Here is a 14,515-nt window from a genome sequence, read left to right on the forward strand (position 1 = left end):
TTCCTGATGCTGCTGCTGCTTTGGGATCCTCCAAAAATCTTTTACATAGGACTGGGATTATACTTTGGGACTTGGAACTGACACTTGAATTGCTTGGTCAAGATGCCCTTAGAGGTAGTAGAAGACTAAAATGAGATGGGCAGCCTTGTCAGGTCAAGGACAATACTGCCTATAGTCGCTGATGTTGTGCAGATGTGCAGCTCTCAGGCTGAGTAGGGCATCCGCCTTCTATGAGGAGGCAGAAATGCTCACCCAGCTCCCAGCCCAGACACAAGCAGCTCGAGTCTTTCTGCCTCTGAACTTCACTCTCCACACCCATCCATGTAGCCAAGAAGCAATAGAACAGGGTCTTGCTGTGCTGCTTCCCAGAAACCCTTCCTGGATTTTGTCTTTGGTGCTTGCTGTTACCTGGAGAATGTATGTCTGAACCTCCTTCTCAAGTTAAAATCTTGAAATCCTTTTCAGATGCTGAAGAAGGAAGAAGCAATCCCATGGCCTGGAACCTTAGCAATTGTCCATTCCTATATTGCCTACAAAGCAGGTAAAGGATTACCCACATCCTTTTTTTTTAACCCACATTTTTTGGTAGGCCCATCTTTTTTTGCTAGTCCTGGGGCTTGAATTCAGGGCCTGAACTTCCACAAGGCTAGAGTTCTACCAGTTGAGCTACAACACCACTTTTCGTGTTGTATATATGTGGTACCAACCAAAGAATTGAACCCAGATCTTCGTGAATGCTAGGCAAGCACTCTACTATGAGGCCAAACACCCAGCCCAAGGCCTGTCTTCTTAAAGGGAATAATTGGAAAGCAATATTTCTGCAAGGGCATAGTAAAGCTAAAAATTAAAGGCTTTCACTGAATGGTCAGGAATATGTACTTCTTTGTAAATAAAGCCAAGAAGTGTGGTACCAAATGTATGTGACTGTGAGCCCAAGCCATAGTGAGTCTGCTCACCTTGACATAAACCAGGACGGTCTCTGACACAGGCTCTGTGCCGTGATGTCATGACTCAGGAGGGTTTGTGGAAAATATCTTTGGCAAACATTCTGTGCACAGTGGCCTTTTCAAAGAATTTGTTAAGAATTGTTCTTTTTTTGTTTCCTTTTTCCCAGCAAAAGAAGAAGAGAAACAGAAGTTACTTAAGTGGAGTTCAGATTTAAAACAGGAACGGGAACAGTTAGAGCAGAAAGTGAAACAGCTCAGTAATTCTATAAGTGTAAGTATACTACCTCCTGCTGTAGTCGTGGCTCTAGACCCCTTCTGCATCCCTCAGAGCACACAGGGACCCAGGGCCACTTATGATCACAGTGTTTATTAGCCTGAACAACTAGAGCAGGTGCTGTTTCCCTTCCAGTGAGAGGACAGCTTTCAAGAACAGTGGCTAGATATCTTAGTGAGGCCCTGCGCATCTTCCTGTCTTTAATCTAGCAGATTCCTAGTCTCCAGGCTGAAGGAATGAAGTAGCAGGTGCAGCAAGGGAGGACCCTGCTCAGTACTCCTGACAGTGTTCTAGAGGAATGTGGAGCCTCATCTGAGCCTGGGCACACAAGGCCGGGGCCCTCTTATCACTTGTGCTCCAGGGTCTTTTCCTTCTTTGCCGAGCTCTTCTGCAGCATGCTCACTGCCACCCCTGTTTTCCTGACCAGTGAGGGGAAGAAGGGTTTCTAGAGAAGTGTCAGTAGGGTTGCCTAGCCTTGCCTTTCATGTGTGTAGCACAGGGAGACAGGTTTAAGTCACCCTTGTAGGAGTACGGTAGTCTCAACTCTTACAGGCAGCAGGCGGTACACAGAGTTGGCAGTGAAGCTGTCTGCTCAGCTGCTTCCCTCACAACACTGCTGTGACAGAGGCTGAACGTGTCTTCTCTGTCTAAAGCAAGAAACCAGGAACTGCGGGAGGCCAATGCCCCGGACGGCTCAGGCCATCCTGGTGGCATGTCGCACCACCCCAGCACCTGTCCACGCTGGGTGCAGAGCAGCTGTGGAAAAGCGTTTTCATTTATTTATTTATTTATTTAATGGCTTTTATTCCGTAGCATTAATGGTAGTGATGCAAACTTGTTTTGAAATGCTGGTTTCAGTAGAGTGGGCTTTGAGTCTACTGGCCCACTTCCCTTGCTTTGTTCCTTCGGTAGTAGCTACCTGCTCCAGGCAGAACAGGGCCCATTCTAGGGGCTGGCCACAGGGGTGTTTTAGGGCCTGGCTTCTCTCCTCTGGGGCCGAGGAGAGTCAGGGTCCCTGCCTTCTCATTTGCTACAGAAATGCATGGAAATGAAGAACACCATCCTAGCCCGGCAGAAGGAAATGCGTAATTCCCTGGAGAAGGTAAAACAGCTGATTCGTCTCATCCACGGCATCGACCTCTCCAAACCTGTAGACTCTGAGGCCACTGTGGGGACCATCTCCAATGGCCCGGACTGCACCCCCCCTGCCAATGCCGCCTCCTCCACGCCGGCCCCTTCCCCCTCCTCCCAGAGCTGCACAGCAAACTGTAACCAGGGGGAAGAGACTAAATAACAGCCCTGGAGAGAAGCCACGGGATCCCGGCGGCGAGGAGAGCAAAACGCTGAAGACTCTAGAAAAATCAAAGCTGGATTTCTTCTGGAAAGTACGGAATTCTTTTGGTTCTTTGGTTCCAGAGAGAGAGAAGATGCTTGTGCCAGGTGGCACCCGAGTTTGCCAATTGATCCTTCTTATTCTGTGTGTACATGCAAAGATTGGACCATGTTACATGAAATAGTGCCAGCTGGAGGTTCTTTGCCAGCACCATGCCAAGTGAAATAATATATTTACTCTCTCTATTATACACCAGTGTGTGCCTGCAGCGGCCTCCACAGCCACGATGGGTTTGTTTTTGTTTGGTTGGGTGGGGAGCAGGGACGGGCGGAGGGAGGAGAGCAGGTTTCAGATCCTTATTTGTTTAGGAAGAGAAGACAAGTCCAAAGAGTGTGTGGGCTTTCCTGTCTCTAAACTTTCACTTCTATAAAACCAAAAACGGAAATCAAGATTTAACCAACCCCAGTACCCACTGGAGGGAAGGGGCGGGCCGGGAGGGAGCCGGGGTGGGAGAGTGTATCACATAGCAGTATTTGATTTTGTCCGGAGGGGGCCAAGGGCCAGGAGAGGTGGACACCAAGAACAGCCACTGGCTTCCTTCTCCCAGCTCTGCCCCCGCCTCGGGTGCCACTTCCCTGCAGAGGCCTCAGGCAGCCCCTGGACCCTGCGTGGTGCATCGCTCCTCTCCGGTGATTGCTATTCCTCCCTCTCTGAAGGAAAGGTGGCAAAGCCAGGCCCTGCTGGCCTTGCCAAAGCAGGGAAGAAGGGGTTGTGCATGTGCAGTCCAGGGAGGGAAAAAGGTGGATCAGTGATTTTACTTGAAAACAAGCTCCATCCCTTTTCTATATTTATAAGAAGAGAAGATTCTGAGCGAAGCAGCACGAGACCCAGGAGTGTGTGAATTGAATGGAGACATTTCTTTTCCTCTTATGTTTTTTTTTTTATTTTCATTTTTGTTCTTGTTTTCCTTAAGCAAAGTTTTATTTTGTTGTTTATTTTACTTTTTTTGGTAACAAAAACTAAAATAAGGAATAGAAAAGCTGTTTTTCAGGCTGACAGTCCAATTAAGGGTAGTCGAGACCTTGCATGGTAGAATAGGAATCATAGTGTCAGTGCAATCCAGTGAGTCTTTGTGAGTCCTTGTGTCATCGTTCGGGCACTGTTTTTTTATGCAAGGGCAAAAAAAAAAAAATCTTTGTATCTGGGGGAAAAAAAAACAACTACTTTTTTTTTTAATTAAAAAGGAAAATAAAAGATATTGAGGTCTTCCTAATGTTACTTAAATGAAGATCAAGGTAAGAAACATTGTACAAAAAAAATTACGAAAGTGCTATTTGTTTCCTAAAAACAGTGATTTCTATTAAAAAGGTGTCAGAACTGGAGAAAATGCCGTGTAGTTATAATTTTTTAGCACAGAACCTGCTGAACATGATGCCGTTTTGCTGTGTTTGTGTCTCTAGACTGGTGAGCCAGTCTTCACAAGGGGCCCAGGCTCTCCCTGCCTCCCCTTCTCAGAATAGACGGCGCTGTGTGCTTGGCAAAGGGATCTTGTCTCCTGTTTTTGAAGCCCAGATGAAGTGTGCATGGTGTCAGGGCCCTGCCGTGGTCTCCTCAGATTTTGCTAGAGCAAAGGCCGGTGCCTAAATAAGATCCTTTTCCTTTGGTGCTGCTCTCGGTCTTTCAGCCACCAGCATTACGAGTGCCTGGGGCGCCTCTGAGGGGATTGGCCCGAGAGGCTCCAGGCTCATCATGTGAGCCCCTGGCTTTGAGGAGGGCCTCAGAACAGAGGAGAGAGATGTCTTGTGGATGAAGTGTCTCTAAGAGTCTGGTGGCCTCCCAGTTTGCCTTGCCTTTGAAGAGAGACATGCAGAACTCTAGCCACTTTCTCTGCCTGCTGGCCCCAGGCATCCAGGAAGGAACTTACCTGCTCCATCGCCCACTCACATGCTTCCTGTGTGATCCTGGGCTAGAATCCCTGTGCTTGCCTTGGCTTCACCTGTCGCAGCCTTTCCTTCCATCTTAGAAAGCTAGAGTTTGATCATCTGTCATCTCTCCAGTCATGCTGTAGGAAGTGGACAGGCGAGATGTATGCTCTTGTGCAAGACCATGGTCCCTTCCCCATCCCTGACTAAATAGCAGTGGTCAGGACTTGGAACCCTGGCTAGGATCAGGAGCAGCATCTCTCCTGAGCCCTCCCCCCATCTCCTCCCCAAGGATTGTATTGGCCAGGGTTCGACAGTATGGAGAAAGGCCCCTTAGTATCTCCTTTACCCAGTTAGGCTCAGAGGGGTGGGAACAGACCCCTCTGTGGGAAGTGCCACAAGGAAGTGCTTAGAGTATGCCAGCTCCCCTGTACCATCTGCTTCATCCATCTTCGCATCGTATCAGAAGAAAGCATTCTGTTGGGCTGCACAGGCCTGGATGTGAGGCCCTGGCTACAGGTTGGCTAAGGGAAACAGAGGCAAGCCCCCTATTCTCGTTGAGAAACCAAGGTGCTATGTCTAGTCAGGGAGCTTGGAGATGCCAGGACTCGTTGGCGGAATGGTTGGCAGAAGATCAGAGACCCCGCAGCAGGCTCCCCCGTTGGGACTTGTCTGGGCCTATGGGGTGGGGCTTGTCACACAATACCTGTCTTTGCTAGGAGATTGGGAAGCCATCATTAGTAAGCCTTTGCCCCAGAAGATCTACAAGTAATTAACCAGTTTTCCTGCCTGCTGCTTTGCACAGTGTCACGTATGTTCTTCCTAAAGGTCAGACAGGAAGGAACTGCTCTGAGTCAGCTGGGGTGGGGTAGAGAATGCAGTCTGCTCTGGCCTCCATTCCTGCTTCAAATTCCACAGCAGAAACAGTCCTGCTGAGAAGAGCTCCTCATCATCCACCCAGACCCTGCAGGTACCTGAGACCCGCCCCCCTCACCTCCCATCCCACCCTGCTGCCCTCACTCCCTTCCCTTCCCCTGCCCAAGATCCAGCTGCTCTAATGCCACCTTAGTTGACCACAGCTGGCTTAGAATCCCCTTAAGAAAGGACCCTGCGCTTGGAGTTTCCTTATCAGTCCCAGAGCAGGCCTAAACCCTGGAGGCAGTGAGGTCATGGCTGCTAGCCCCCTCCTTTTGCATTCTTGGCCTGCAGGTGTGTTTTCTTTGCTGGAGCCTGCCAGGTCATGTCTCACCTGGCTGGGCAGCATCCACTTCTTATTTCTTCCTTCCTAGTTAGGCCCTTCAGGGCAAGCCTGCTGGTCTGGGACTGTCCCTGGCTAGCCTGACTTGTGTGGGGCCTGTCTCTAGCTCTTGCAATAAGGCTGCCAGCTGGACCTCTGTGAGGGTCCAGTTTTCCTGCAGGGCTGCCTCTCCATTCTCTTGTTCGTTGGCAGGCAGCGAGAAGAGTGCATACACATCCAGCACCCAGAGTGCTGCTTCTAGCTTGCCCATCTCTTCACATTCCATCCCTGGGACCATTCCAGCTACATACACACTCGCAGTCTTTCCCTTCAAGCCTTGCTTGGGTGGAGTTGTCCTTACTTTCCTCAAGGGCTGAATTTAAGAAACTTATTCCCCACCGGGAGCAGGAAGCTTCTAGCGGATTATAGGATGGTGACCAGGGGATGAATTTCTCAAATCCCATGGCTTCTGTTGGAGGCAGGCAACTTTTACTCTGGGTAAAAATGTGTGGGTCTTACCCCCACTCCTCAGCAGGGTACCCTTGGCAGGAAATAAGAACCCCATTCTCACTGTTGTCAGCTCTTCTCCAAAAAAAAGTATAGGGTGGCCCTGGGAAGACTTTTGCCTTCCCCCTGGAATGAAGGCAAGGAAGCTGAGGCCACCCCTCCAGACAGCCGGGGTGAGACGCTTAGTAGCTCTCTAGAGGGAGGCACACATGCGAATCCTACCTGGCACCCCTCCCCCAAGTGTTTCCTGAGGCCTCTACCTGCTGCAGCAGCCTTGGCCCCTGCACCTCTCTCCAATATCCTTGGCTCTCAGCCCAAGGTGAGCTGTGGGCAGGAGGACAGGAGGGCAGGACGGGCAGACAGAGGTCAGCAGGCTCCGAGCAGAGGAGAGAATCAGCCAGACTCCAGTCCTGTCTCTTGTTCATGCCCTTTGTGATTTCAGTCTCGGTAGAACTTGTATTTGGAGTTTTGTGCTTCAAAGTTTTTGTTTTTGTTTGGTTTTTGTTTTAAGGGGGTGGGGGTGGGGATACAGAGCAGCTGATCAATTTGTATTTATTTATTTTAACATTTTACTAAATAAAGCCAAATAAAGTCTCTCCGCCTCATGGTATTGGCTAGGGGGCAGGGGATGGTGGGCAAGACACTCTAGTTCCAGCCTTTGCCCTCTGGGCCCTGGCTGCCTGTGAGTGGGGCCCCAGCTAGGATTGGCCCTCGAGGACCCAGGCCAGGCAAGTCTCCCACTGGAGCATTGCCCAGCCCCCCTGATCTCCTCGGGTCTTAGCCCAGATTCCCCAAAGCAAGAGGAGTACAAAGAGAGATTTGAACATCTTTAATTATGAAAAAGGGATACACAATGATGGTGGCGCAGCAGCCCCAAACCAGCTGGGGCAAGAGGAGGGGCTAGGACAGCAGCAGCGGGAGGACTCCCGCACAGTGCTCCTCCCAGCCTGACCCACAGACCTTAAATAATTTAAATAGCAGACAGGGAAGGGAAGGTGGTGGGTGGAGCGGCCTGAGGCAAGGCCCCAGGGCCCGGGGAACCCATTCCTAGGAGGTCTGGGGCCCAGGGCGGCTCAGGCCAGGCTCTGGGGCTGCTTCAGGGCAGTGAGGTATTTGAGAGCAGAGGCCCCGTAGCTGCGGGACAGGTCCTGATGGAACTCCTCTTTGAGAGCCTGCAGGCATGCTCGGTAGTCTGGGCTGGAGCGGAAGCGGGAGAGGTCAAGGCTTGGAGCATGGGGCAGGTGGATGGTGAAGGCCTCAGGAAGCACCAGGAGCTCATATTCCTACAGGGGCAATAGGGACAGAGGGCAGAGCTGGGCTGGGGGAGGCTGCCAAGGCAATGGCACACAGAGGCAGAGGGCGGGGCATCCCCTGCAGAGTTCAGCTGGAAGCAGGCACGAGAAGGCGCCTCCTCACCTGGGCATCGCCCTTCTCACCTGGGCATCCAGCTCCATGATGTGGGCCACCTTGTTCCAGCCAAAGCCCACAAAGCGTGGGTCGTAGCGGGGACAGTCACGCGGCACCACCACATAAGGCTCATAGTCGGCTGCCCATTGCACGCGGTAGGGCGCCTGGGCCTCCCGCCAGCGGGCATAGTCTGTAGGCGCGTGGCCCCTGGGCCACTCGTGGTACCTGTGCAGCAGAAGTGGGTGGAGGCCCAGCTGACGCTTGTGGCCTATGGGGGTGGGAGCCATGGTGAGGACACCAGGCAGACCCATGGCCTCTCTTACCTGAAGGTGTAGAGGGCCCCCGTGTCCAGCAGGTCCAGCAGCTCCGCCTTGGAGCTGGGGAAGCTGAAGCGGTAGCGCAGGGTCTCAAAAGCTGGCACCACCAGAGCTGCCTTCCGCCTGCTGCCCAGCTCCAGCTGCTCTATGGAGGTCCTGAGGAAGAGCACATGAATCCATATCCGGCACACCCCAGCTACAGGGCTTGGCCAGGGTCCCCCTGGCTTGGCCATGTGTGATACAACAGCCCAGAGACAATCTACTAACACACCTATTTTACAAAACACAGCACTCTATTAAGGAGCAATGGCAGCTGGGCACTGGTGGCTCACACCTAGCTAGTGAAGAGGCTGAGATCTGAGGATTATGGTTCAAAGCCAGCCAAGGCAGAAAATCTGTTGAGACTTTATTTATTTTTTTTTTTTGCCAGTCCTGGGCTTGAGCTCAGGGCCTGAACACTGTCCTTGGACTTTCTCAAGGCTAGAGCTCTAGCACTTGAGCCTCAGCACCACTTCTGGCTTTTTTCTATGTATGTGGTACTGAGGAATCGAACCGGAGTCTTCGTGGATGCTAGGCAAGCACTCTACCAGTAGGTCAAACTCCTGGCCCCTCTGTGAGACTCTTATCTCCAATTAACCACCAAAAAGCCAGAAGTGAGTTTGGCCTAGTGGTAGAATGCTTGCCAAGCACCCATGAAGACCCGGGTTCAATTCCTCAGTACCACAGACATAGAAAAAAAGCCAGAAGTGGTACTGAGGCTCAAGTGGTAGAGCACTAGCTGAACACAAAGCTCAGGGACAGCACCCAAGCTCAAAGCTCAAATCCCAGGAAATGTGCACACACACACACACACACACACACACACACACACACACAGGAGCAGTGGCACAGCAACTTTGACTGCAACTGGTACCCCAAAACCCTGACAGCACCCACCCCAAATCTTGTTCTCCTCATGTCCTCCAGGCCTACCTGAGGTAGTCATAGAGGGAGTAGGCGGGCAGAAAGTCAATGTCACTGAGGAACACATAAGGCGTGAGGGCCTGGGCTAAGGCCACGTTCCGGAGCTGGTTGACTGGGTAGAGGAGCCCGTCCCGGTATACCACATGATAAGCCACATCTTGCCGAGCAGAAAGCACCGGGGAGGTCTCCACAAAATGCAAGAACTGCTGGGCCTCTGCGTCTGTCAGGTACAAGGCCAGACTCATGGGGCCTGACCAGTGCCTGCATAGGACTTCCAGCATCTGCAGCCTGGGGGGACGGGACAGTTAGCACAGCTCTGCCCTTTCTGGCATGGGGCCCAGAGAAGGTGGGAAAACCTCCCCAGAGTTATTTGCTAGGGTCCTCCCAATCCCCCCACACCCAACCCAAGGGACTGAGCACCTTTTAACTCCTGGAATCAGTCTCACTCAACTTTCACAACCACCCCACTAGGATGGGAAAACTAGGAACCGACGATGTTAAGACTTATTGCTGGCTTATGTCTATAAATCCTAGCTACTCATGAGGCTGAGATCTGAGGACGGTGGTTCAAAGGTAGCCTGAACAGGAAAAGGACATTTCTCTCCAGTTAATTACCAAAAAAGCCAGAAATGGCACTGTGGCTCAAAGTGGTAGAACACTAGCCTTGAGCACAAAAGCCCAGGGAGAATGTCCAGGCCTTGAGTTCAAGTCCCAGAACGAGCGAGCAAGCGAGCGTGCGTGCACGCACACACACACACACACACACACACACGCACACACACACCTCCTGGGTTGCATGGCTACAGGGGCAGTTTTAGATTATTAGAATAGCTTCAAAAGCTCAACCTTTTTGCACCATATCCAATGTTTCTAAGTTCTGAGAGTTTCCAGAGACCACCTACTCACTATCATAGCCCCACAAAACCCCCTGCTCCGGAATTCCTGGTCCCATCCACGCCAAGCTAAGCTGTCCGTGTTCCCCTCACCGGTCCATGGAGAGCTGGGCCACCAGGGTGACATCATGAGGCCGGGGAGGTGGCGGCTCATGGGGCAGGAAGGTAATGTGGACTCGGTGCACAGCGAGCTGCTGCTGCTGGAACTCAAAGCAGGGGTCTTCCTCATTGAGTTGGGCCAAGGCCTGTTGCACCTGAGGGGGAGGAGGGCGGGCAGAGAGAAGACCACCGGGGCTGGAGCAGAACATCACGGCCTCCAGCTAAGGCTGAGGCTCACCAGAACAGAGAGGGCCAGGACTGTCTTGAAGCAAAGGGAGCAAAACTCACCTGCTCAGCCCCAGGTGGGGCCTGGCTGGGGCACCCAAAGAGCTCCCTCCGCAGCAGCTTCCCATCATACCCCAGGAAGGTCAAGTACAAGTTGCGGAAGACATCGGCATGCTTGTTCTTTACTCGAAGCTTCTTTGGGGAATTCCAGTGGATCACCTGGGCCCCCGAGTGTGTAAGTAGAGATGAGGGCAGCGTGTCCACCCTTGTCCTCCATTCCCTCCCCATTCACCTTGAGGTCAGCGGCCTCCGAATAGCATCGCTCGGCCAGTGTGTGGTCCGACAGTTGCACATTCCAGACACAGGGCAGGGGCCTCACCAGCCCCGGGTGCTCCTTAATGACAGCATTGAAGATGTCCTGGGCAGAGACAGCCATCATATGTCAATCCCTAGTCTGCCCCCTGGGCCCCACAAAGGTTCCTACGGACCTGGTCAGCCAGAGAGGTGGCAGGCAGGGTGAGGAGCACCCGCCTCGCTGTCAGCTTCCACATCTGCTCCCAGCCAACCTGCCGGAGCCGGTCCAGCCGCAGCAGAATCACACCTGCCAACAGGGAGAGGTTGCCATGCCCACCAGGGACAACTGGCTATGGGGGCTGGGGGCCTTAAGGTGTCTGTGAAATGACTTTTGTTTGCTTGTGAAGTATAGGACCTTGTGTATGACAAGTAAATCTACTGCTACTAAACTTTAAAGCATTTCAAAAACCAGTGCCTGGAGGGAAAAAAAAAAACCACCTGGGGGCAAGGGGGGGAGGGGCAGGGGCTGGTGGCTCATGATTGTAATCCTAGCTACTCAGAAAGCAGAGATCTGAGGATCATGGTTCAAAGCCAACCTGGCCAGGAAAGTCCTTGAGACTTGTGTCTCAACCACCACAAAAGCAGAAGTGATGCTGTGAATGAACCTGGTAAAGCGCCAGCCTTGAGCTAAAGAGCTCAGAGACAGTACCTGGTTCAACAAATCAGGAAACAACCCAGGCTGGCCAGAAACCTACAGTCTTCCTGTCTCAGCCACCTGAGTAGCTGGCTGGCTGTTGCTCAGTTGTGTGCCACATAATAACATTTTGGTCAATGACAGATCCCATTTGTAACAGTGGTCCCACATTACAATGAAGTTAAAGATTCTGAACACCTGGTATTTATACTGAACATCTGATGTGATTAGATAGTTATTATTTTGTAACAGTAGCCTACAGTAATTATTCTTTGTAGAGTAACTGCCTCTAGTTACTACAGGGAGAGGCTTTGCCACAAAGCTCAGACTTGTACTAGACTAGTCCATCTAGGTGTGTGTAAATATTCTGTGATATTTGGGTAAAGGCAAAATTGCCTAATGATGCATTCCTGAAAATGTGTCCCCATGGCTCAAACATAACTACCAAGTAACTACCTTTAACGGGGGGTAGGGGGAAGAGCTGCATACTGTACAGTTTACAGAGTCCTCTGTATTGACCTTTTCAACTTTCTATCAAGACTTTTTAATTCTCCCTATATAAGGCATAGAAAAATGGAGTCAGACGGACTTCAGCAAGTTGGCCACACAGCCAAGGTTTGGGTTTTTTTTTTTTTTCTTCTGCTTTTTCTTCTGGTTTTCATCACTGTGTTTTCCAAGCATCATTCTTCCTAGAACTCTGTGCCCTGCCCAGCCCCTGGGGCCCAGCAACCTACCCCACCTGCCTCCCCCTCCACAGCCCCACCTGTGTTAAATCCCCGGCCCAAGGCAGGCCAGGGCCTGTGGTTCTTCCAGAGGTTGCCCAGGTACCAGTCGCTCTGGTTCTCCACGAGACCGATCACCTGCTTGTCTGGGAGGGGAGGCCATGAGGGAGTGGGCCCTGGGCTTGGGGATAGACCCCACGGGGCCTGGAGACAAGGGGGACTTGGGGAACAAGGGAGAGGGTCGGCCAGGGCTGAGTCCAGGCCTCTCACCGGCGAAGTGAGCGAAGAGCGCCCACAGCTCCGCGATGTCTGACGCAAAGGTGACATCTGTGTCCAGGACAATGACTTGCGCCAGGCTGGAAGGCAGAGCCAGGGGCAGCACGAGTTTCATTAGCCCGTAGAGGCCGGAGTAATGCTTGTTAGGGATCCAGGAGATGTGGGGCTGTGGGTAGGAAGGGCAAGGCTTGAGTAGGAACCCAAACATACAGAGTGGGATGCAGGGGTGGACCCCAAAAGGGTGAAGGGGTGAGGTGATGGAGACTGTCCTCCCCCACCCCCTACTGCAGGAGGAAGGAAGGAGGGGCAAGCCTGGACGTGGTGCTGCAGAGGCGGGGCACCTGCCTTGAGCTCCTCAGCATCATAGAAGCTGACCAGGACGGAGGGCACCATCCACGTGCGGAACAGTGTTCCCAGAATGTTCCTGGCCACAGCATCGGTCACCAAGTGGAGGTGCAGTGGGTTTCTCCTGGAGGATGGGCAGGGAGGAAGCCTGAGGGGCCCCTACATCAAGCTTTCCCCAAAAGTTTATCCACATCCAGCTCAGGATGCTTCCCAGGTCACCCCTAGAGGGAGGGGGGGCACCGTCCCCAGGCCAGGGGCGCTGCTCCACTGACACCGGGCTGTACCTGTAGAAGAGCAAGGACTTCATCAGAGTGACCACATCTCGGCTGGAGTTATGCCCCGCACACACGATGGCCACATGCAACACCTGGGGAAGGGACTCCAGGTTGGCGACCGATCTCGGCATCAACCAGACGGCTGGGCGCGCCAGGCCTTCGGCCACGCGGCTGCACCTGGCATCCGATCTAGGAAAACTATGGGGGGGGGGCGCCGTGCCGGCACTTCGCAAGCAGGGAAACTGAGGCCAGGAGCAGAGGAGACCCACGCTCCAGGCGTCCCCAGCTGGCTGTCCAGCGCTCAGTCAGAAGCAAGGTGTCCGTCCAGCTGTCCGGGTCCGGAGCCCGGGGACGGCAGCCGCCAGGGACCGCGCGCACCTACCTCGCACTTGGGCGGCAGCGGCGGCTGCGGGGCGCAGGCGGAGCGGTTGTAGCCCCCGTGTCCCGCCGACGGCTCTCCACGCAGCTGCCCGTCGAGAGGGACACGTGGCGTGAGCAGGCAGCGGGCGCAGCCCGGCTCGCGGCGCTCGCGCTCGGGGTCCCCGCCGGACAGGAAGGGCCCGAGCAGCAGCGTCAGCCCCAGCAGCAGCAGCAGCGCGGCGGCCCCCAGCGCCCGGGGGCGCCCTCGGGGCAGCATGGCCGTGGAGGGGCGCTCAGGGCGGAGCGCCACCCCGGGCCGCCGGCTCCATCGCAGACTCTGCGGACCAAGGGCGCGGCGCGGAGGGTCAGCCCGGGACTGCGGAGACTCGACGGCTGCCCGCCCGCCCGTCCTCCCCGCGCGGAGTCGCCGCCCTCACCTGCTGCAGCGGCTGCCGGGCCCAGCCCCGCGGTTCCGGCCGCGGGCCCCGGGTGCGGGGAGCCCCGGAGAGGCGCGGGCGGCCCCGCCCCCAACCTGGGCTCAGGTTTCACCTCCGCTTGGTTGAGCCGAAGGGGCGGGGAGACCCCCGGGCCCGGCCCCGCCCCGGCCCCGCACTCGACGGCCCGGCGGTTCCCCCAGCGAACCTCGATCCCCCTTTCCCACCCAAACGCGGAGAGGGGCGGGCGCAGCTCCCCAGGAAGGGCCCCCGCCGCCACCTGCCCGGAGTCCACCCCCTCCTCCGGGACCCCATCTCCTCCCCCTAAGGGGAGGGGCCGGTGACCCGGGACTCAGGATCACACGGAGATCGGAATGTCGGGGCCCTGGGGGTCAGGCTGGGGGGACACCTGCCCGGGGACAGGAGGCGGGGCCTGGCGAGACCTGCCCCGGAGTGGCCAAACACCTGGAGCCGCCCCGTTCCTCCCCCAGCCTCCATGCAGGTGGCCGGGCCAGCCGGGCGGCGGCAGCCTGGCTCCACCACACAAAGCGTCCTTTTGAAAGCCACCTCCCGCCCGTGCGCCCCGGGAGGGGCCTGGCCGCAGCCGCCGCCGCGGGGACCAGGCCGGCCATCCCCCACCTTTGTTTGGAGGGTCGTGATTGAGCCTGGCGCCACGGCCCGGACCTCCTCCCTAGCCTTCTCTGTCCGCCCCACAGCAGGCCCCAGCCTGGAGGCTGGCCCTGGTAGGGCACTGGAGAGCCCTAGGACTCTAGGCCAGAGTCCTGGCCCTCGGGACTGGAGAGCCAGAAGAGCTACGGTTGGTTTGAGCGCTTACTACGAGCCAGGCCCCGTGCTAAAGGTCTGACCAGGCATCCCGGGACACCCGCTGGATTCTCTGCCGGGAGCTTGGTAGCAGAACACCTTCGGGCCCCTTCCAGTGTCAGCCCCTCTCCCCTAACCTCCCCCAGGCTGTTTTCTCCTGGAGCTTTCT

At 54.8% G+C, this 14,515-nt stretch overlaps 2 protein-coding genes across 7 annotated transcripts in view; one reads left to right on the plus strand and one right to left on the minus strand.

Annotated features, from left to right (window-relative positions):
• Nucleotides 1-6,765, plus strand: part of Phf21a (PHD finger protein 21A) — a 158,042-nt gene extending 151,277 nt beyond the window's left edge. For all 6 annotated transcript variants that reach the window (XM_090347834.1, XM_090347831.1, XM_090347836.1 and 3 more), the window contains exons 14-16: nt 466-541; nt 1,115-1,218; nt 2,258-6,765. In XM_090347834.1, coding sequence (XP_090203960.1) covers nt 466-541; nt 1,115-1,218; nt 2,258-2,515 — 438 coding nt within the window. In that variant the 3' untranslated portion in view covers nt 2,516-6,765. The remainder of the gene's footprint in view (nt 1-465; nt 542-1,114; nt 1,219-2,257) is intronic.
• Nucleotides 6,766-7,167: 402 nt separating this feature from the next.
• Nucleotides 7,168-13,367, minus strand: Large2 (LARGE xylosyl- and glucuronyltransferase 2). Its single transcript, XM_090348909.1, has 13 exons — nt 13,113-13,367; nt 12,740-12,822; nt 12,456-12,579; nt 12,105-12,276; nt 11,876-11,980; nt 10,613-10,725; nt 10,417-10,542; nt 10,188-10,343; nt 9,894-10,054; nt 8,917-9,195; nt 7,951-8,100; nt 7,657-7,852; nt 7,168-7,503 (listed from the first exon to the last, which is right to left on the minus strand). Exons 1-13 carry the CDS (start codon nt 13,365-13,367, stop codon nt 7,294-7,296), a joined length of 2,130 nt encoding a protein of 709 aa, XP_090205035.1. The 3' UTR covers nt 7,168-7,293.
• Nucleotides 13,368-14,515: the final 1,148 nt, after the last annotated feature.

Source organism: Megascapheus bottae, chromosome 16 (genome assembly GCF_031878675.1).
Source record: "Megascapheus bottae isolate mThoBot1 chromosome 16, mThoBot2.hap1, whole genome shotgun sequence".
In the NCBI taxonomy this organism is placed as follows: Eukaryota; Metazoa; Chordata; class Mammalia; order Rodentia; family Geomyidae; genus Megascapheus; species Megascapheus bottae.

Coding starts and splice junctions, on each gene's coding strand:
- Large2 (XM_090348909.1), bottom strand. CDS start 13,367: ATGCTGCCCCGAGGGCGCCCCCGGGCGCTGGGGGCCGCCGCGCTGCTG. Junction 12,580..12,739: donor AAGTCCTTGCTCTTCTACAG/GTACAGCCCGGT, acceptor CCCATCCTCCAG/GAGAAACCCACTGCACCTCC. Junction 10,344..10,416: donor CGGAGGCCGCTGACCTCAAG/GTGAATGGGGAG, acceptor TCGGGGGCCCAG/GTGATCCACTGGAATTCCCC.